The sequence below is a fragment of the Malaclemys terrapin genome, chromosome 10, assembly GCF_027887155.1.
Source record: "Malaclemys terrapin pileata isolate rMalTer1 chromosome 10, rMalTer1.hap1, whole genome shotgun sequence".
Classification (NCBI taxonomy): Eukaryota; Metazoa; Chordata; order Testudines; family Emydidae; genus Malaclemys; species Malaclemys terrapin.
Window position 1 is genome coordinate 12,099,010 of NC_071514.1, and position 22,962 is coordinate 12,121,971.

At 43.0% G+C, this 22,962-nt stretch overlaps 1 protein-coding gene across 6 annotated transcripts in view; it reads right to left on the minus strand.

Moving 5' to 3' along the window:
- CHD2 (chromodomain helicase DNA binding protein 2) overlaps nucleotides 1-22,962 on the minus strand; it is an 80,133-nt gene that overhangs the window by 55,759 nt on the left and 1,412 nt on the right. For 4 of the 6 annotated variants that reach the window (XR_008446378.1, XM_054040959.1, XM_054040958.1 and 1 more), the window contains exons 2-4: nucleotides 22,834-22,962; nucleotides 5,485-5,716; nucleotides 606-692 (exon numbers count right to left, since the gene is read on the minus strand). Coding sequence is in view for 4 of the 6 variants with exons in the window: in XM_054040959.1 (XP_053896934.1) it covers nucleotides 606-692; nucleotides 5,485-5,716; nucleotides 22,834-22,895 (381 nt within the window). In the remaining 2 variants the exon portion in view is untranslated. Of the gene's footprint in view, nucleotides 1-605; nucleotides 693-5,484; nucleotides 5,717-22,833 lie in introns of those variants that run through there. The other 2 variants (XM_054040960.1, XM_054040961.1) reach the window with 2 other exon arrangements.

Genomic DNA, 22,962 nt, shown 5'->3' on the forward strand with positions numbered 1-22,962 from the left:
GTAGACATAAACAAGCACAGCAGCTCATTTCTCCATTTCTATAGTATGTTTTGATGGCTGGAATCATTTAAAGTTCTGGCTGCCAGACTCTAACAAACTCATGTTTCGTTGTCCCTCGCATAAAATTCAAATGTAAGATTTTCCCCAATACTCAACCAAAAAAAAAAAAAAAAGTGATGGTTCATAAAGCTGAACTCTCACACACACACACACTAATCACTGCGATCCACTCGCGGACATAGAGCAAAGACTGTTTTATTGTTGTAAGGTGTTTCTGGGAAGTTTCCTTTATGTTTTTTACATGGACTCCCTCTCTCTGATCCATGTTTCTACAACAGAGCATGACTTGCATTAGGCCCCACTGCAGCAATCAGATCCATGCATGGAGACCTTAATGGCATTGCAGAGTCCAGTGACTCCACAAGCATCTGTCTAAGTGGATCCGACTGCAGGATTGGGACCTTAATTTGCGAAATCCAGCTTCCACAAATCTGCCTTGAACTCAGTGTTTAAAAGGTGACACAAATCAGAACTGCCTCTGTTCTTTTGTGTTGTTTTTTTTATTTTAAATATTCCCTCATCTCATCTTTTTTTTTTTTTCTTACCTCTTCTTTTATATTAAATCGCGATGGTTCTTGTCTGCTTCGGTTTGATCTCCTAACCCCATAAACATCAGGATATTCTTCCCACATCTGCAAAATAAACAGACCATCAGAAGGCCTGCTTCACCCCAATTATTGCTATCATTTTAGAGAAGTTTAAGAGTGAACCTTCTGATGAATCAGTATGGCATCGGTAGGGGGCTTTTGGTGGTGGGGGGGATGGTTAGGTAAGTTATGGAAACTTATGAAACATGACTGAAAGGATCATGGATCATTTTTGACTATATGCCTAGCAATGTTTTATTACATGTTTAATTTCAGCAGTCTCCCACTATATTTATTATACTGAGCTGTCCCTCCCCCTAGCTACAAAAAACTTCAAGGGTTTATGCTGTAGAAGGCCAGGTATTTGAATACCCAGTCTCTCCAAGTGTCCCTGTTGGAATACAAAAAAGGAACAACTCTCCATTTTCATATGAATAAACTGAGCTACTTATTTCAGCTAGAAAAACTAAAAGCTTTTTTAAATTCTCCACTCCATTTACATTAGACTTGTGGCAATGCTCAGTACTTCTCCCCAGGCAAGAGGCTCTACAGCAGAGGTCCCCAGACTGTGGGGGCAGGGAGGGGCACGCAGCAGGGCCCGGACCAGCCACCACGAGGGGTGGAGAGGGAACACCACCCAGCCCCGCTTCAGCCCTGCCCCCAGCCCTGCCCCTGGCTCCCAGTCCCCGACTGCAGCTCTATTCTTGCTCCCAACCCCAGCTGCAGCCCCAGTCTTGGCCTCCCAGAGGGAGGGGACACCAACAGGTGTAAGGGGGGGACATGATCCTGAAAAATTTGGAGACCCCTGCTCTACAGGCTCACGAGGACAAATCTCTCTAACCAGAAGCACCTGCCCCCATTTCTCCCTTAGGGAAAAACCCATTGGGCTAACTGAACAGCTCAATGTCATGTGGGTCACCTCAGCTATCCGGAAAGCCCAGTAGATCTGTGTAGGGTTGTATTCCAATCTAGATGCTAACTGGATCTTGCAGGGCCCAGGGAGAAGAACTCCTGTAGAGCTAGGAATTCCACCCACTCCTGCAGGTCTGTGCTAATGGAATTCAGCTGGACTTCTGACTGCCTGACAGCAGGTGACCTTCATTATCCTGACAGCTCATCACAGCATTTATAGAGTACTGACTGCCTCTAAAGCCCACTCTATAGCTTTTAACTGAATTTGTAAACAGCTAGGAACATCGCTGGCTCTGGACACAGCTGGTATCACACATAATGTGGTTAACTATACCAGCTAATGGTGTACTGCTCTTGTCGGAGGCCTAAGCTGCCAAATTGTCTTCCTGTAACCAGTGTGAAACACTGGGTTTTGCAATGTAGATGGGATCCCCCTACCATGCCTGCATAATTATTTGGCCAATCCCTCCTCTCAGCATTCTGTGACATAGGATGTCCCATAACGCATATAGTGCTGGTGCTATTCTGTGCACATATCCTCCAAGATACTCTATCCATTATAAAGTCAGATGGCATACCTGCCCACATCATCCTGGAATGCACTATGGCTCATAAGCGCCGACTCCGTGGGTGCTCCGGGGGCTGGAGCACCCAAGGGGAAAAATTAGTGGGTGCTCCACACCCACCGGCAGCCAAGTTCCCCCTCCTCACCTCCTTTTCCCCTCCCGCCCGAGCATTCTGCGTCCCTGCGCCTCCCCGTCCCTCCCAGCGCTTCCCGCCTCCCCTCGCCCCCCCCCCCCCATCTAACAGCTGTTTGGCGGAGCTTAGGACTTTCCGGGAGGGAAGGGGAGGAGCGGGGACATGGCTTAGGGGAGGAGGTGCAGAAGAGGCAGGGGTGGGGTGGGAAAAGGCAGGGTGGGGCAGAGGTGGAATGGGGGTGGAGCGAGGGCAGTGCAGGGCCAGGGCCAGGGGGGTCAAGCGGGCAGAGGGGAAGTCGGCGCCTATGCAGTGGCTAGACACTGTTACTGGCACAAGTAGTGCTCCAAGAACCATGTTGCTGTAACCACGTCAAATAAGAGTTTTGCAAACTGCTTACAAAAGTATGGTCTGTTATACTTGTGTGGCCAGGCCCTTAGGAGGAGAAAGGCGACAAGAACTACAACCTGAGGGGAGGTGTATGTACAGATATGTGGATGACATGGGACACTAATATTGGTGAGTAAGTTCCCTCTAAGCTGCGCGGCCGCGCAGCACCCTATTAAGCAACGCACAGGCACTCAGGGCTGTGGCGGGGAGAGAGCCTCTCCCCCAGCCCCAGACCTGGCTCCATACTGGTGCACATAAAATTCATTCCGCACATGCATGGGAAAAATTAGTGGGAACATTGTTGGTGAGACACCTGAAGCCAGAATGGACAGAGACAAACCTCAAGAATTAGAGATTCTGTAAATAATCTCATCACCTGTGTTTACATGCTCCTGCTGAGTCTAATTTGTCAACCCCTTATTGCCCCATTAGACTTTATCCCCATTTTATGGTCTTCTAAAGATATTTACCTCCATCCCACAAGTCTCCTTAAAAACACTGGCAAGAGAAGGATACCTAAACACACTAACAGATACAAAAGTGACACCTGGAATGAAGGCATGATGAATGCAGGACGGTCACCAGCACTGGGGTTCTGGTACATTTACAAGTGATTATGAAGAAACACTACAAAGGAGAGGTTTCTTGTAGAAAATATACCTATTGGGCATACACATATCCAGAAATAAATCAGAAGCCTGTTCAATCACTTTCTTATTGATACAAAAAAACGAAGGAAAAAAATCCCATTCAAATTTCCTTCTCTCTTAAATAGTAAGGTTTTCAGAGCAGGGAGCGACTCTCCCATCTGTTTGCACAGCGCCAACACAATGGGGCCCAATTCTGACTGAGGTCTTGCTGGTCTTAGCTGTAATGTGAATACAGTATGATAAAAATTAATTGCACTGGTTAGTCCAGCGGATGCAATTCCAATAGCCCCAAATAGCTACACCCAGCAGAGGCAGGAAGCAAAATGTCCACTATTAGAGGAATTAAGGAAGATGGGCACCTTCCTCATTTGAAAGTGCCCCAATCTGTTCCATGTCTTGTTTATGTTATTTAGAATCCTGCATATGGATCTGTTTTTTTCTCAGATATGTTTTAATGTTCATCTTCTAGAGGTGGGCTGCTAAAAGTCCATAAAGGAAGAGACATAACTTCCTTCGGCCCCCACTAAACAACAATAAAACAGAAAGTTAAGTTTTGTGTTACTGTTACTGCCTTAAAAAATACTTACATCCTTGCCACCCTTAACATGCGAGGCTTAACTAAAACCTGAGCAGGCAGTATACTGCTTCTCAGGCAGCTGAGATGGAACATCCATTGCTGACAATTAAAACGCACTGTTTCTCTCCCTGCGGGCACTTGAAGCATTTAGGCTTCAGGCACTGTGCTTCCCCAAGACCTAGCAAACAAAGTAGCTTTCTCCAAGAACTGACTTACGTGCATGTGTTGTATTTGGACTTCGCAATCTGGGCCTTCAAACCACAAATGGCAGTAATAATACAGTCATACGGCATGAAATGTATAGACTGGTTAGGCTGACCTGACTCCTTTTCTGTAAGTCCACTACATTTGCTGGGTTTTCACACCCTAAATTTAGTGGGGCACGGAGCCCCCTGGGGGGCCGCAAGCAGGTTTCAGGGGTTCCGCCAAGCAGGGCTGGCATTAGACTTGCTGGGGCCCATGGCAGAAAGCCGAAGCCTCAAGGAATGGGGCTGACACCCAGGGCTCTGAGCCCTGCCACCCAGGGCTGAAGCCTGAGCAACTTAGCTTCACGGGGCCCCCGGTGGTATGGGGCCCCAGGCAGTTGCCCTCCTTGTTACCTCCTAACGCTGGTCCTGGCTTTTATATGCAGAAAAACAGTTGTTATGGGACAAGCGGAACATGGAGTTTTTATAGCATGTTGGGGGAGCCTCAGAAATAAAAAGGTTGAGAACCCCTGCCCTAATGGACACCCTACCCTCCCTCTTTTTCCCCAATCACTCTCCACTGCTTTTGACTAATGAGACTGCAAATAACCAGATTATTTCTTAAAAAATGATAACCCAGATAAATTGGCTGTTTTACAGTCCTGGCTGAATCCACATCAGGATAAAAAACTTAGTCCAATCATGAGTTCTCAACCAGGGGGGCACAACACCAGGGTGAGTACACCAACAGGGGTCAGGGAGTTGCCATCCCCCACCCTTCCTGTATGGCTAAATGGGAGAAGGACGCTGGCTACACCTGAGAGGGATCAGCTGGAAGGAGGGATGCCCAATACGGAAAAGGCTGAGTACTACTGATCCAGAGGAATTGGGCAACAGGAAATCCACTTCCTTTTAGACCCACAATGATGGAATTAAAATAGTGAGCTGAGGGGAGGAACGTGGCACCATGAATACTGGACACAGGCTCCCATCTTTGGGCACATTCCACTAGGAAGCTTTACTACTTTTACCTACATGAGGGGGAGCCAGATGAAATAATGAAACCTTTTTACTGACAGTTCATGTCTGCCTCCTTCATTTTGTCAGTCAGCCCTGAGACTACCTATCCCAGCCCCAAAGCATAAATCTCAAGCTGTCACACAGTGACATAGTCACGTGGAATCTCCTATTTGCATATATCACACTATCTGGCTGAGATATACATGGAGTGACTGACAAGATGACCAAGGAAGCCAGCATCAGGGGGGCGGCTTTTTCTGAGAGGGTTTAGAGAAGACTGGCAAAGTGGCCTGGAGGCCAACAACAGTTTTGCTAGTGTACTGCTCTCTAGTCCTTCATTCTGGGCAAGGGTTTGACAGTGCCTGGTTATATATACATGGCTAGTTAAAAAGTGACAGGGACAATACCTTTTTTACATCTGCTATCCTTTCCTTCTTGCTGGCTGGTTTTTCTTTGGTTTCAGGTGGGGTCTGCTGGGATTTCGAACCTGTTGACTCGCTTTCAGATTCAGACTGGCTTTCGGAGGACTCTGAGCTGCTGTTTGTCTCACTGCCATGCTCACTGCCCTGTTCGCTCCCCTGCTCGCTTTCAGATTGGCTTGCAGAGTCGGAGCCAGAGGCCTCTTCAGATGCTGAGTGACTAATGGTAAAGAAAGAAGGAATTAATTTTAACTGCACTACAATGGCTAAGAAATAACCTCTGAGCAAACCTTAGCTGTATCCAAAGTACAATACTAGGCACATTTTTAAAAGCCTAACTAGGGGTGTAAATCCCTATGTCTAACACGAATACTCTGCACTGCCACATCAGTCACATCCAGATGCAATTGCTCTCCCAGTGGAGGACACACGTTTGGTACACGAGGGAAGCGGATGGACTTCATGTCACTATCCAGTACCTACCTCTGGTCAACTAAAGCACCAAGGACGGGCTGCAGAAAGAGCAGCATCAAGGCTGCCTCCAGGAAGCGCACTCTCATTGTAAGGACTTGTTCTGCTCAGAGCAAGATGGAGCATGGCATGCTGGGACATGTAGTCTCTGTGGCTCACACCACCAGATTAAAAATGAGTGTGGGCACGAGCTCTGGTATAGAACTCCATCCCTTTCCAATTTAGCAGCCAAATTAGGACCATACCAAATCAGAGCAGTGCTCCAACTGGTCTAGTATTCCATCTCGGAGAGGGGCCAGTACCAGATGCTTCAGTGGTGGTAATAAGATACGCCCCAGAAAAAGCAAGTTCAACAGTGGAGTGGTGGAAAGGCATTTTTATATGTGGTTGGCTGGCTCAGTTCTTGTTGAAATGGTTACATTACTGCTGCTGGGATTTCACTTATTGTGTTAATAAAAACGTTAGGGAGCCTAGAACAGATGTCTTTTTATTGTTTTTAATCAAATCAAACAGCAAGAGGGAATCCGTGTCTGCCCTAAATGGGAGCATCTGATTTTCTTAGATTCAAAAGGGATTTTCATCAGGCATCTGAGTTTAACTACAGATACCAAGTGTTTTCAAACATTTCATTCATATATGATTTGTAGTGCCAGGGGTATCCAAAGGGAGAGAACAGAGGTCATGCTGTATTAAAAATCCAACAAAAAGAAGAACAGGAGTACTTGTGGCACCTTAGAGACTAACAAATGTATTAGAGCATAAGCTTTCGTGGACTACAGCCCACTTCTTCGGATGCATATAGAATGGAACATATATTGAGGAGATATATATACACACACATACAGAGAGCATAAACAGGTGGGAGTTGTCTTACCAACTCTGAGAGGCCAATTAATTAAGAGAAAAAAAACTTTTGAAGTGATAATCAAGCTAGCCCAGTACAGACAGTTTGATAATAAGTGTGAGAGTACTTACAAGGGGAGATAGAGTCAATGTTTTTCTATCTCCCCTTGTAAGTACTCTCACACTTATTATCAAACTCTGTACTGGGCTAGCTTGATTATCACTTCAAAAGTTTTTTTTCTCTTAATTAATTGGCCTCTCAGAGTTGGTAAGACAACTCCCACCTGTTTATGCTCTCTGTATGTGTGTATATATATCTCCTCAATATATGTTCCATTCTATATGCATCCGAAGAAGTGGGCTGTAGTCCACGAAAGCTTATGCTCTAATAAATTTGTTAGTCTCTAAGGTGCCACAAGTAATCCTGTTCTTCTTTTTGCGGATACAGACTAACACGGCTGTTACTCTGAAACCTAAAAATCCAACAATTCACATATTGCCACCGGAGGCCTCACATGGCAGTGCCCATCTCTCCTAGAGCTAGTAGCAGGCATCATATTTTCGTTTCATTTTCCATTTCCCCAGCCTCTCAAACTCAACCCACTTGCAACCCAACCCACGAGGAAGAGAAACTCATTACAGCACAGCAGATTATGCACATGACAGAGAGGGAAGAAGAGCAGCTAGAGTTAGCGATCCTGGCATCACATCTGGCCCCACAACAAACTAAAAAGAAAGTTGTGAAAATAAGACTATAAACTCTATGGGAGAGAGACGATCTTTTTGTTCTTTGTTTGTAAAGTTCCAAGGCGAGAATATAGTTTTTAATTTGTCCCCTTTTATAAAAGGATAAAAGAACAAAATGTATCTAGTTTTTGTCCAGATTGAATAATTTCAGCACATTTAAAAAAGGCAGAAGCAAGAAAATCATTATATAATACAAAGATAAAATTACACAGAAATCAATATACTTTTGCACAATAGCTATCAATAGACACAATAAAATAAAATGTATAAATCTTTCCACATATAAATAGAAAAGATTCAAATATGGAAATAAAAAGGGTCCTATCTTTAAAAGGAATTCTTTTGAGGCCCTGTAAAGACTAAATCTCCTTCCTATAAAATATAGGTCTCCTATCCACAAAGACTATATCCCCAGCCAGTCTTGAATAAATACATCCCAGTCAATTGCCGAAGTACAGCAAATCACTACTCGAGAACAGAACTGCATTTTCTCAGAGAGCTGGCAGAGGGCAGCAGTGAAACACTGCATGAAAAATTGCTCCAGAAATTCCTCCAGTGCTGCTGGGCACTCAGCCAGACTTCCAGTCACCATTTTAGAACATTGCTCTTCCACCATCTTATGATTTGTCCCTGCTCTTGTGATTTCCGGTTTGTTTTGTGTCTCAAAATGGAAGAATTTGAAATTAAAAGAAAAAAAAATTACCTATAAGGGAAGATTTCAAAACCTGGAGTAAGAGAAATGACCAACTTCTAAGTAATGTTTAAAGATGAGCTCATTAAAGTCTGTTTTACCTACTTCAGTTTGGCTTTAAAAGTGGGAGGAATATGAAATTCAGAAGCTGTTATCCCTTTTCCCCCCTCTGTCCTAGGAGAACTGGAAAAACAAGACAAGCCACTTTGTCATTTTTCTCTCCAACATCCCCGTTGCTTGTGCCGTCACTTCTAGTCCACACAAAACACAGCTCTGGCTAAAATTATTTTATGTGCCTGCACTCAAAATATGTCACACCACCTTGAATCCTTCCATTTTGCCATCACCTCACCAACTTCCAGGCTCTCCCCATGTTTGCCCTTGCTTATTTATTGGCTCCACTCTTTTCACATCGCCCCCCTGCCGTAACACCTCCCTCCCCCCCGTCCTGCCCCATTTGTCCACTTCTCTTGTGGAATGTCCTCACTGAATTCAATCCTAAGGCCACTCCCTCTCCTCTTTCACTTGAAACTAACCCACTCTAGACCCATTCACTAGCAATTAGGGCTGGTTGAATATTTTCTGCTGAAACTGTTTTTTGTGGGAAAATTGGGTTTTCAGTAAGACATTTTTCAAGAAAAGTACCTGCTTTCTGTGGAAATTTTCAATTTTTAGTCAAAAATTCAAACACTCAAAAACTGAAATATTTCCATTTGGACATACTGACAAGGTGCCTCGTGGGAGCTGTAATTCAGTTGCTTCATGTCTATTGGCCAGGCTCCTCAGCTGGCCTGCATCTCCCATAAATGCACCATGGCAAGGGACTCCCATGGTGAACCACTTCCCATCTCTAAGAGGGGACTACGGGGTGCATCATGGGAAATGCAGTCTAACCTGAGAGGGCAGTTTAGAGAGGAGAATGGAAGCTTGAGGTGCCCGAACTACAACCCCCACAAGGTGAAGTGGCAGCATTTCCAAATGGAAATATTTCAATGTTTGGCCGAAATATTTTTGTATTCCACTGAAAATCAAAATTGGGGGAAGGGAGGGTGTCACATTTTCAAACAGCTCTACTAGCACTGGCTACAAGAAGTTAAACAACAATAATGGCTGGCTTGAGGTCCAGGTGGCATAGTTGATATTTATTTAAGAACACAAAAATACCTATTATCCCTCCCTGCAGCCCTTTGTTTGTCAAGGTTCTGACCTCTTCTGGGGCGGAGTCGGAGACCACATCTACCACACTGTGGGTAATACCATAATGCAAATAAGGATTAAGAATAGTGAAATCTCAAAACTGTCATTTCTTTAGAGAGAGGAATCAGCCATACATGTTTGCAGGTGTGTATGTACATGCATATACACTTGCTAAAAATACTGCAGCTGAATATGTCATATTTCTCCATTTTCTAAGATTGTGGCAAGCAATCTGGCTAGAGAACCTTGCCCGCATGCTCGGGGTTCAGCTGATCACCATATTTGGGGTCGGGAAGGAATTTTCCTCCAGGGTAGATTGGCAGAGGCCTGGAGGTTTTTCGCCTTCCTCCGCAGCATGGGGCAGGGGTCGCTTGCTGTAGGATTCTCTGCGATTTGAAGTCTTTAAATCATGATTTGGGGACTTCAACAGCTGAGTCAAGGGAGAGAATTATTCCAGGAGTGGGTGTGTCAGCTTTTGTGGCCCGCATCATGCGGGAGGTCAGACTAGATGATCATAATGATCCCTTCTGACCTTAGAGTCTATGAGTCTAATTCCCTTTTTAAAAACCCCTGAAACCTGTTAGTGAAACAAAGGGCATGTGTTTGTCAAGAACCACCTTTACTTTCATATTTTAATGAAATAAAAAAATTAAATTAAACTATTAGAAAGAAAAGTTAATTCCACAAAGTGGATCCTAACCATCTTCGACAATATCAGGAAGCAAATATACCCCAGCCAATCGGCAAACAGTATGTGCTTGGAATCGAGTGGTAGCCGTGTTAGTCTGTATCAGCAAAAACAACGAGGAGTCCTTGTGGCACCTTAGAGACTAACAAATTTATTTGGCCATAAGCTTTCGTGGGCTAAAACCCACTTCATCAGATGCAAGTATGTGCTTGTTAATCCTTAGAGCTGTACACAATTAGAGATTAAAGTCTCTCTCTTCCAGTGTCTATTTTTGAGAAATAATCTTTTTTGGACGCTAAAAATGGGCACCAGAGTAAGGCAACTTTCAATTACACTATGGGGAAGTATATATCTGAAAATCAATTTGGGCCCAACCCAACATCCACTAAAGTCAAAGGACAAACACCTATTGAGCTAAGTGCGAGTTGGGTTGGCCCCTTTATAGGGAGTGTATCTACAAATCTAGATCCACCAAGACTCAGAAAAGATGATTCCACATTTCCAAGATGTACTCCAGTCTGTAACTCTTTACTCACGAGGCAAATATTTCTGATCTGGCAAAAACTGACCCATTGCTGAAGAATAAAAGGAAATAATCCTATCTGCATTCAAGAAAGAACTAGTTTAACAGCAACACTAGGAGCTTACGGGGTCACCTTTTCGCAACCAGGCATCTTACGAAATCTGCAAGAAAATTGTAGCAGGGCTTGGGTGGCATGATGACTGCTCTACCATTTTACAGCTGGGCAATACAACACAATTTTGTATATTTTTTTATATAAACTGCACCCCAAATTTCTTTGCATGATGTAACTAGAGTGTGAAGGTGAGGGATATGTCTTCACAGGGCCACAGAGAGGTTTTTAGTGAGTCTGGGGCAAAATCTGAAATTGAGGCCTCTTCCAAAAAGGGGAGGGGGGGGGGGGAAGTGCAAAAACGCAGACAGCTGAAGTGGAGACAGGGACAAGGCAGCTTACTTTCCAACATATACACAAAGAAGTCAAATTAAAGCTCCCCATGCAACCTTAGTTCTAGCATTTCCTAACTTTTGAGTGGTTGACTTTACCACTTTGCGTTTTTGTTTGTTTGTTTTAAACAGTTTGAGTGTGTGTCATTTCCTAGGTTTTATAAAAAGCAAGGTGATAAGACTGCATCACATAAAATCATATTGTTCACCCACATCGGTAGTGTTTAAACCCCAAACCACACTTCACATCTCTTCATTTGAGCTAATGGTGTAACATGTAGCAGCAATAGGCTATTATCCTGACCATGCACCATTCACCAGATGCAGCAGCACACACTTTGCCAGTGGCTTACACAACTATTTGGCAGACAGTAGCAAAACGTTGGGGTATCAGGATTCTTGGATTCTATTCCTGATTCTGGAGAGGAATGTCGACTAGTGGTTACAGACAGCACAACCAAGCATATACCTGGGGCACATGGGAGCATGAAAGGCAGCCTGAGAAAGTGAGACTTGGAACTACCCCAATTAGAGATAAGGTTTTATTCCCAGCCTGACCTTATGCAAACTCTGAGGTATTCCATCTGTAAAATAAGGTAACTGATACTTGCCTGCCTCCTAAGGCAAGGGTGTGAGGCCTTGCTCAATAACATGGGTTGTGAAGTACACACCAAAAGTAAGAAAGGAATGCTGCAGCTCTTCCTCTTCACTACGTGAGGGCCTGCATTTTATCTTTTGCTCTAGCTCTGTACCTATGAGCATGTTTGGTGCAGATGAAGCTGGGGGGAAAAGAAGAGGAAGGAGGGAGCTCGAGCATGCTTGGTGTAAATGGAGTCTTCAGAGATTTTTAGGAGCAAGCCTCTCCAGAGCATGTACAAAACGTGATTTCCACAGGCTAACTTGAGAAAATGTGGATGATGTTCATGGGCACAACAAAAGGCACCCCGGGCTGCCCTTGCCAAATATCCAGCTCCTGCTCCACAAGATGGTGGGTCTAACCCTCTTTCAAGAAAAACATATTAAAAAAAACAAAAACAAAACCTATTTTGCCCAACTTCATTTTCAGTAAAAGCTAAACCATTCTTCCTGAAACTTTCAGAAGAAATTCAGCATGAAACAGAGAGCAAGTAGTGAAAATTTCTAACAGAATAGTTAAAGTTTGGCAAATTTATAAGCATCTGAAAATAGCAGGTTATAACAGAACATGTTAAGCAAACAACAATAGACTTTTAGTACCAGCTCTAATGTCCATTACTGATAAGACTGTAAATTACTGCCTATGTTTTTGATTTTGTTTGTATATCACCCAGTCTTTTTGGTGCTACTAGAATACAACTAATTATTAAGAACTATATGCTCACAACTGGTGTCCTAGCTGTCACCATCCTTGTTCCAGTTTCAAGGCTAGCTTGAGATGGATGTTCACAGAAAAGCTGAGCTTTCAAGAGACTTTTTGTGAAGCATTAAGTGAAAGCACCACCTTTTGGCCAACGCTGCCTCCCTCTCTCCAAGATAGGCTCCAGAGACAGAACCAAAGAGCAAGCACTTACTGAGCTAAATAAATGGTTCATATTTGCATACCTCTCTCTAAAGGTTCTCTGCTTTGTAAAGTATGTTGGGATATCCTGACAGATTTTATAAATCTATTATTTACACTACACCTACATTTACATAATGTAGCACAACTAGCATTCTGTTCAGGACTGGAATAGCAGGGGGTGTTGCAGGTTAGAAAGTGAGGTGCACTTGCAGAGTTGTGTGTAGAGGCCAAAAGTTTGGAAAAACAGGAGATCTTGCTGATCAGGTAAAGATGCACTGGTAGAAACGAGCAGAGAGCCCATGAAAAAGAGCTTTATTACAAAGGAAGTCTCTCACCCACAACAGAAACAGATTCTGAACTGCTATCCTTAAAGGCACAGCAAAAGTAGTAATTGTATGAGTAGTTCTGAAGAGCATTTTGATATAATGTAGAATTTTCATTCAAACTCGCTGCTTCTGATCAGGTCTTATTCATATTAGACAAAGTTAAAGCAGGACTCTGAAAAGTGGCCTCATAGAATGGCACCTTCTTGCACAAATCTGCTCCTTTTGTGCACTTCTGAATCATATGGTCTATTTTTACGGCTTCTTACTCACGTCACACTGCAGAACAATTTCCCAGAAGGGAGTGAGCTGCATATTTCTTCTGAAGTATGAAGAGAATTGTTTATGAAGTTTCAAGCAGTCACCCATGTGTCATTGAAGGCCTAATTTGACTTGCAGTAACTTTATTACTTATGATGACATATTAGAAGGAAAACCATCTTAAGTTTGCAGGGCTTACATTTCAAAGTGTAGTCATCATCGTGGAAACTGGAACATATTTACTATAGGGATTATTGAGACACCAATCCACATAATTTTTAGTCACCTTTCAGAGCAGAGCCCTATTTTAAGAGCTGTTAATTGGCTTTAGGTTTGAGATGTTTATTCTTCCTCTTCCTTTATAAAGATGTATTGTTTTTTTCACCATTATAGGCATAGATTTAGAGCAGGGGCAGGCAAATTTTTTGGCCTGAGGGCCACCTCGGGTTTCCAAAATTGTATGAAGGGCTGTGCTTCCCCGAACAGCCAGGCGCCCACCCCCTATCCAACCCACCCTGCTTCTCGCTCTCTGACGGTCCCCCCTGGGACTCCTGCCCCATCCACCCCCTCCCTGTCCCCTGACTGCACCCAGTCCCCACTGCCCCATCCAACCCCCCTCTCCTTCCTGACTGCCCCCCCCAAGCCCCTGCCCCATCCAACCACCACTGCTCCCTGGCCCCTGACTGCCCTCCGCCGCTCCATCCAACCCTCCCCTCTCCTTCCTGACTGCTCCCCTGGGAGCCCCGCCCCCTGACCGCCTCACCCCCTAGGCCCCCTCTCCACACTCCCGCCCCCTGCCCACCACCCCAAACTCCCCTGCCTCTATCCAGTCCCCCGGTCCCCTTACTGCGCTGCCTGGAGCACCAGTGGCTGGCGGTGCTACAGCTGTACCATCCAGAGCATCAGGACAGGCAGCTCTGGAAGGGCTGTCCTGCACTGCCGGGCCACCCAGAGCATTGCGCCGGCAACGCAGTGAGCTGAGGCTGCGGGGGAGGGGGAACAGCAGGGAGGGGCGAGCCTCCCGGGCTAGGAGCTCAGGGGCCAGGCAGCAGGGTCCCGCGGGCCACAGTTTGCCCACCTCTGATTTAGAGACTGAAGGAAAAACGATCACATTGAAAAGCAGCATTTGAGGTACCCTCACTCTGTTTCTGCCCAACCTCTTCATTATTTGACACTGTCTGATAAACAGCTTTGCCTTCATTAAAACTGGAACAAAGATACCGTAAGTTGCAGCAGATCTCTATCTCTAAAAGAGAGTGAGTTTTAGATTTAGAGACAGCATCAGCGGCCTCATTCAACAGCTCAGCAAACTGTATTCAGAAATAAAAATATTTGGGGAAGTTGGTTAACTATTTGCCTTAATATGTGGAAAGCAGGGCTCAGCTGCTCACTGATCCATGAGTTAGAAGTTGGAAATGCCTGGGATACAGGCACTTTAGTAGGGGTTAGAAAAGAATTGATCATTCTAATGACACCCCCCCCTCTACTTGATTAAGGAGGATCACTGAGGGCAAGTCTACACTACAGCACGACATCGGCGCAGCTGCGCCACTATAGAGCGTTTGGTGCAGACGCGCTATGCAGATGGGAGACCGCTCTCCCGTCAGCACAATAGCTTCCGCCTCTCACGGAGGTGAAGTAATGTCAGCGAGAGTGCGTCTCCCACCGACACAGGACCAGTGTGGACAGCGTTTAGGTCGCTGTAACTTGCATCACTCAGGGGGTGAAAGGCGAGTACAAGTGTAGACTTCAGGGCTCTGAAAGAGACAGATCTCCCCTTCCCCAGGTCTGAAAATACTAACATGTTTAACATTCACCAAGAGCAGCGTATAACTCAGTTGCGACTGCCTCACTGTTCCCACTCACGCAGCACCCACTGTTGAGAACCTTATAATACAGGGGCGGGTAAACTTTTTGGCCTCAGGGCCGCATCTGGTTTTGGAAATTGTATGGAGGGCCGGTTAGGGGAGGGGGGCATGGGCTGGCCCCCACCGTCCCCCCGCTTCTGGCCCCCTGACAACCCCTCAGGACTCCTGGCCCATCCAAACCCCCGTTCCCTGATGGCCCCCCGCTGCCCCATCCAACCACCCCTTCTCCCTGACTGCCCCCCGCTGCCCCATCCAACCCCCCCTCCTTCCTGACTGCCTGCCCCGGGACCCCTGCCCCCATTCAAACCCTGTTCCCCGCCCCGACCACCACCCTGAACTCCCCTGCCCTCTATCCAACCCCACCACCCCCCGCTCCCTGCCCCCTTACCGCGCTGCTTGGAGCACTGGTGGCTGGCAGCACTGCAGCTGAACCACCCAGCTGGAGCCAGTCGTGCCAGCGCAGCACAGAGCACTGGGTCAGGCCGGGCTCTGCAGCTGTGCAGCACCAGAAGCTCGCCGCCCAGAGCACTGCGCCAGCGGCACAGTGAGCTGAGGCTGTGGGGGAGGGGGAGGGGGCAAGCCTACCGGGCCAGGAGCTATGGCGCCAGGCAGGAGGGGCTCCGCGGGCTGTAGTTTGCCCACCTCTGTTATAATACCTGTGCATAATGGGAGAAGAGACAATATCTAGTTGGCAAAAAGATAGGCTATCTGTGCTCTTGGACTTAGATAAAAACAAGGAGTCTGGTGGCATCTGAAGAAGTGGGTTTTTACCCACAAAAGCTAATGCCCAAATAAATCTGTTAGTCTTTAAGGTGCCACCAGACTCCTCATTGTTTTTGTGGATACAGACTAACACGTCTACCCCTCTGATACTAGGAAAGAGACAGCAGGACAGAAGTTACTTCATACATCACTCAATCATTTTAACTGCCACTTTAGCAGGTTTTTGTTTATCAATGTCAGCACAGTCAGCATGAAGCACAATGGCCAATTCAAAAGGGACTCTGCACGTAGTCAGCAGCACATAGTTGTAGTGAACATGCAAATACTTTAGGGGAAATATGCACAGCAACAGCTATTCCGCTCAAAATGGCTAATTGATTTTAGTATGTGCTAGAAAGAGACCTTTTTAAATATTGTGCATGAAACCCTGACAAGTCTTATATTAAAGAAACAGGCCCTAAAAGAATTAGTAAAATTTGGATTTAGGCTTTCCCCTTTCATAGTTTAAAACTTCAGCCAGTTACATTTGTGTGTCCAGTACAAAACCCAGAAGATATGGGTTTACCTCAGACACTGGGGGTCTGCTGTACGATTCTATCACAAGTGATCTTTAAAGGCAATTTTGGCTGCAGGAGTTAGGACAATAATCTATTAGAGTGCATCCCCTGCAGACGTCATGTGACAGCCATACCTCTACAAATACAGTAATGATGAAAGGAGATCTGAAAAGGTGGCAGATTCAGTTAAGAGGTGGGACTCCCTCACAGAACAAAAAACATCCAACTGTTCCTACAAACTCCAGTATTAGTTTTTACAATATATTAAAATATAAGGAATGTTGATATTTCTATGCCTAAAAATAAAAAAAAGAAATGTAAGGAAGCCCAAACACTTACAGCTTCACAAATATTTTAGAGCAGTAAACAGTTGGTGGAATCTTTCCACTGTCACATACAGAATTGGTTTGGGTGGGGCAGGGTTGGGGAATAGCAAGCAATGAATTGTTCAAAATCACTGCTGTAAAGTACCCAGGACTTAGCAAAACACTTCACACTTGACTATCTCAGAGGCAGAAGGCTAAATAAATAGGTATCCTGTCATTTCTATAGAATAGAGGTGAGAGGCACTGAAGGGGAGGGGAGGGGGGCTGGAATGACATTTCTCTGGGGATTGATGATTCAGTTTAAGGGCTGGTCTACACTGGGCACTTACATTGGCTACCTCTCTCAGGGGTGTGAAAAATCCACACTTTTGAGACACACAGCTATGCCAACCTCATGTAGACAGTGCTAGGTCAATGGAAGAATTCTTCCAGCAGCCTAGGTACCATCTCTCAGGGAGGTAGATAACCTACACTAAATGGTAGAACCCCTTCTGCTTCTACACTGAAGCACTACAGTGGTGCAGCTGTACTGCTATAGCGGTTTAAGTGTAGCCATATCCTTGTTAATTGACACCTTGCCACTATTACCTTCCCCCACCCCCCTCAACTCAACATCATACTAGTGCATTTAAAATGTAGTGGGTGCAAAAGAGCGTATGTCTTCAGTGCAGTTACTCTGGCTCTGGGCATTAGGTCAGCCTAGCTCACGAGCACTGAAATGAGTTAGTGTTCTCACCTGGTGCTACACTTACTTCTAAGACTTCTGGGGGCACACCCAAGATACGCCTCTCTATGACTCTTTTCCCAGCAAATTGTGGGACACCTTGTCTGTCCTGAGCAGAAGGAGGAACTACAGAAAGGCAATGCCTTTGGCACGGGAGAACTATCAGCACTTGACTGATTTAGACCTCACTGCAAAATGGGCAGGATGACAAGTAAAAGCAGAACCCAGGCTCTAAAGATATATCTCCAGCTGTGAAAGCTAGCCTGTGTTGAAGGCATCACTAAACTCAGGCAAGAGGTTTTATGTATGGATATGAGAAGATATGGGGCAACACCCAGGTAAAAGCCTGGGCAAATTCTGCAGTGAAGACACTTAGGGCTTGTCTACACTTGAAACTCCACGGTGGAACGCCTCCAGTGCTGCAAGTGTGCAAATGTATATTTAGCTACACTGAAGCGCTGTTAACATTAGCTTTATTATTATTTTTTTTTTAACATTATTCTATGCCCATGGGAGGGGTTTTCCTATTGGCACAGGTATTCCACCTCCCTGAAAGGTAGATACTTCCATGAACCTAGCACTATCTACAAGGGAACTTCAGCTTAAAACATTGCTGAGGGATGTAAGCAAGGCAGCAGGGTTGATCTAATTTTCTAGTGTAAATGAACCCTTAGTTGGCTGTGATAAATGAAGGCAGTTTCTGTAGGATTATGAAATCACTCAGTTGATCTATTTATTCTTGTCTTCCATTTCTGTTACATAAAATACTCAGATTTCAGAGTAGCAGGCGTGTTAGTCTGTATCCGCAAAAAGAAAAAATACTCAGGGTAATACAGTTAGAGAATACATAGTGTTTGATTATTTCAAAGACGTCTGAATTAAGTTTTTATTTGAGAGTTAAAGAAATAGTTCATAAATATTTAAAACTTTCTAATTTCTTGCAGTGAGTTTACAAGAGTTCTGTATATTCTTTGCAGTTCTAGCAAAGCTCAAAAAACAAAATACAGTTTAAAATCTCTGGATCTATATTTGTAATGAGATAAGTTACTTCCTTAAAATAAAAATGAACCATCCCTTTGCATTTTATATAGATTACATCATAATACAACTAAACCAAATTTCTTGCACGGTATTTTCTCTGCACTGATGTAACATGGATTGCTTGGTTTTGCTTTTTTAAAAACCCTTCAGATTAGAAGTGAGCAGAAGATTAAGAAGTTTAAAAAAAAAAGTCTGCAGAGCCATGGAGAACCAAATTCTGTAAGTGCTACTGCAGGTTTGGAACAAAAAGCACTCACAGTAACAACCAATTAGATTGTAAACTGGAGAACCAAAAGAAGGAATTTGTAGCCAGAACATGTTCAAAATGTATTTTGTTAAACATGTCCAGCATTGCTTGTCCTATGTTTTTTTTTTTTTTTTTTAAGGAGTAAAATGTGACCTGGCTAAAAGCATTTTTACACACTTATGGGGCAAGTAGGGAAATGGGGCTTCATCCATTTAAGATTTGTAAAGTTATAAAAAATGTCCAGCTGTTCAAGGAACAGTAAAGGGTTAAAGGGTATCCAAGTTAAAAAAAAAAAACGATCAAGGAAAATTCCACTAAAAATGTCCATAAAGAGGATGTGAGAAAATACATTGTAGATCTACTGCATGCACATTCTCTCTCTCTCGCACACTGGAATGAATGCTGTGCATGCAAACGCTGTTTTCCCTGCTGGCTGAGCAGGCAATCGCTTTCTTGCCAAGAGTGGGGGAGGCTCTGAAAAGCAAGCTTATGCTGACATCACTAGAAGGCAGAGCTCTGCTTCCACAGAGGCGGCCGAGTGTTGACTGTCCTGTTACCAAGTGAGCTAACAGCCAATCAGATTCCACAGCAAAAACAAGATGGCCTTTGAACTCCCCACCAGCAACTTCCTGCTGTTTTCAGAGTACACACAGTGCAATGCAGCATGTCTGTCAGCTATGCGGCACAAAGGAACAGCCATTTTGTGACTGAACTGGACCTGCACCAAAATGCCAGGCGTTTAATCATTTTTCCTTCCTTCCAAGAGTGGCTAGTTTCCTTTTGAGCATTAACAAGACAAGAAATACTAATGGCTGATGAAACCAGATAGAGGTGTTAATTTTTGTTTCACTTTATTTTCCCCAGATAAAAATCCTCTTTTATATGAAACTACTTCTTCATAAAATGGCTGCCACAAACTGAATGTGTTCTGTTCTACAAAGTCTGCTGCACTCTGCAGTTCAGTTCTACAAAAGCAGCCATTTGCCAAGAGGACAATCGATTACAGATCTAAAACTTCAAAGCTCTCAATGGAAAACAGGTCTAAATCCATTCACACAGAACTAATGTTTCCAAATTGTATTTTATAACACGAAGCGCAAGTTGGAAGCAAATACAACTGTCTGTATTGCTTCTGCATCTCTTATGTAATAAAAATACAAGCCATGTCCATTTCATTATGGTTAGGGATGCGATAAGGTAACTGCAATGAAGAAATTCCAAGGGATTTAAGCAGAAGTTGGATCTATATGGTGTGTCCTTATCTTAAGTTATTTATACTACTGTTGTACAGGATTGCCAATTCCTAGATTTATTTTATCTTAATTTGTATTTCAGATACCAGTATTTGTGAAGTTAACGTTGTATTCAAAATTTATTGTGCAACTGCTCCTCTTCACATCATCTGCCTTTTTAAATAAAGTGCATTAGAAAAGGCAGAAGATGCAAAAAAAAATATTTTTAAAGAAAGGTTACTGCCAACATTTTGTTCCATTGTTTAAAATTTTGAGTTATGTACAACATCCCAGCTTTCATCCTGGGTGAAGCAAGTTAAATCAAGTGAGTGATCTTAACAGTGAAGTTGGAAAGCTTGACAATTGCGTTACTGTCTGTATACTGAAATACAGGAAGAAGAGGTGTTGCTATTCATCCAAAAGGTCCCAAGAAAGGCCTTCATCTGTGCAGATGCTACTAAACTTTTTGTAAGAGTTAAACTAACATCATTTCCCCTCAGGAATAATTTCTGTTTCAAGTCTACTCTCAGAGGAGTTTGTGTTTGTTCAGATAAGTTTCCCCCCCCCCCCCCCCCCTCTCCTTTCCTAGGGCTGGAAATTCAGGAATCTCAATTCCAGTCATATTCCCTAGTCATTATACTAATACACTCTCTACCAAATACATACATTGTTTCCCATCTGTATTTTTGCTTCTCATAACCTCAGATCAGTGGCACCAGTCACTCATATCCACCTTACCCTTCCATTTTCATTATTGTAGCCTCCAATCAAGGCATGATTATGTAATATGACTTCACACATTACCTAATGCTTCTAAGCTAGTCCAACAAAATTGTGAGAGGGGAGTCAAGTCACAGAAGCATGATCTGTGCAGACATCAATGTGTTTCAGGGTTACAGTAAAACAAGCTGAAGGCTTTACTTCCTAGAAATCATTTCCCCCATATCTTAAAGTCAACCTTAGAAAGCAAAGTATTTTAGACATTCAGCTGACTCAGCTCAGAAAATAAGGCTCATTTATAAATATGCTCTGTTCAATTGCTCCCACACTCCAGGTGAGTAGATATTACCAGCACTAAGTTTATTCTGGTGAAGTATGGGAAGGGGGAGAAAAATGTTAAGCATTTTACTTTTTTAATACAACAGGTGAAACATATGGCTCAATCAATGATGCTAGACACATGATCTTTGCTACAAAAGAGCAAAATTACACATATGATGCTATGCAAATATTATACCCTTGGGGCAGAAAAAAATAAAATCAAAGGTTGTGTGTCTGTGTGATCCCAATTATTCACTCATTATACCCAGTTATTAGACTTCATTTTACTTGGCATAATGTTCCCACACTCCTAAAATGTATTTATTCTGATTGCTGTTGTTACTACTGATCATCCACATTTTTCAGTGACATTTAGATTAAAAAGCAAACCAACTTTTCTTAAAGTCAGGATTTTTGCAGCTGCACTTAAACATAATTACAACCTTATAATTAAAGTTGAAAATATCTCAAACATTTTAAAAAATACAACTTGTATATACTGTGTGTATGATTTGGGTTTTTTTTAAAACCAATTTAACAATGCCCATTTTAAATCAAATAAATGTACCTATTTCCATTTTAACACCTTTTATTACACTGCAATTTAAAAACATTCCTGATTAGCATGCAAAATTAAGTTTTAAAAGGTTATAACAAAATAACGTGGTCACAAATGTGTTTCTACCACAAATATTTCAAGTTCATATCATGTTCAAGAATAGGTTAAATATTACTGGACAAAGAATCTTATTCATACATTTGATAAACTTACATAGTGCACATGTTGATACCAAAGAGTTTTAGAATTCTTTTTATTGACAATTACTTAAAAGATACTCAAGGAAAAATGAACAGGTCACGATTTAATAAAAGTTAACATAAATAGGCAAAATGCAATGTATTGACAAACACTGAAGAGCAATGCAAAGTTTAGACTTCAATGTTAGATTAAGCCAACATATTGTTTAAGATACAATGTTAAAAGCTAAATGAAGAACAAAACAAAGGACTTAATGTTGTAAGTCTATCAAATGTTAGCAGTATTTTCAACATTTTGTACTCTTCCTCAAATCAAAGTTAAATTTATAAAGTAGTTGAAAAGAATATCATTACTTGACATAAAAGTAAACACACATTCTGAGCAAAAATATACAAAACAAGCAATCAAAGGACACCAAGGTTCCCATTAACAATCCTAGTTTAGATTTTATAAACATGAAATACTATCACCACCAGGGGAAAGTTTGGTTAAATTGTATCAAAATATCTAAAATACCTAAACAGTATCAAAGTTCTGTAAGCCCAAATAAAATATAAAGTAAGGAGCATCAATCAAACAGGCACTTTTTAGTTTATATTTTAAAATGAACTTTTTTTCATTCATGTAAGTTTCTCTAGTGTCTATTTACTATAATTTACTACTACTAGGCTTCTGTATGGCCCTCAGTTAAAGTTTAGACTTCTGAGATTCTTCAAAGAAAAATTTGCCTTGTATGTAAAATGGTGCAATGCAGCAATGGCTAAACCGACAAGGTCGTTTTTCACAGAACAAAAAACCTAAAAACTGAAATTCAGAAACTGAAAAAGCATAACAGAGAAAGGGGCTCCCTTGAATAAAGGTACATTACCTTTTGACTCTGACATGGGCCCTTAAGTCACAACACAACTTTCAGAAATTGCTACCAAAAAAATTAGGGTGTGGCATATTAACAATCTCAAGGTCATTCCTTAAAAAAGGAATCAAAATCAGTTAAATGTTTTGTATTAAGCATGGGCAGTAAACCAAAGCTGTCAAGGTAAACACTGTATTCAGAGGTTTTTAAAAATAAAATAAAGTTGATAGATCATACCTCGATGCATTGCTGTGTACTGAACCCTCCTCTCCTTGGCTTTTGTCCTCATTTCTCATCATCTTTTAATTCTTAAATATTAATGGGGGGTATCTGTGTTTGCTTTGATGTCCTGTGCCCAGGTATTTA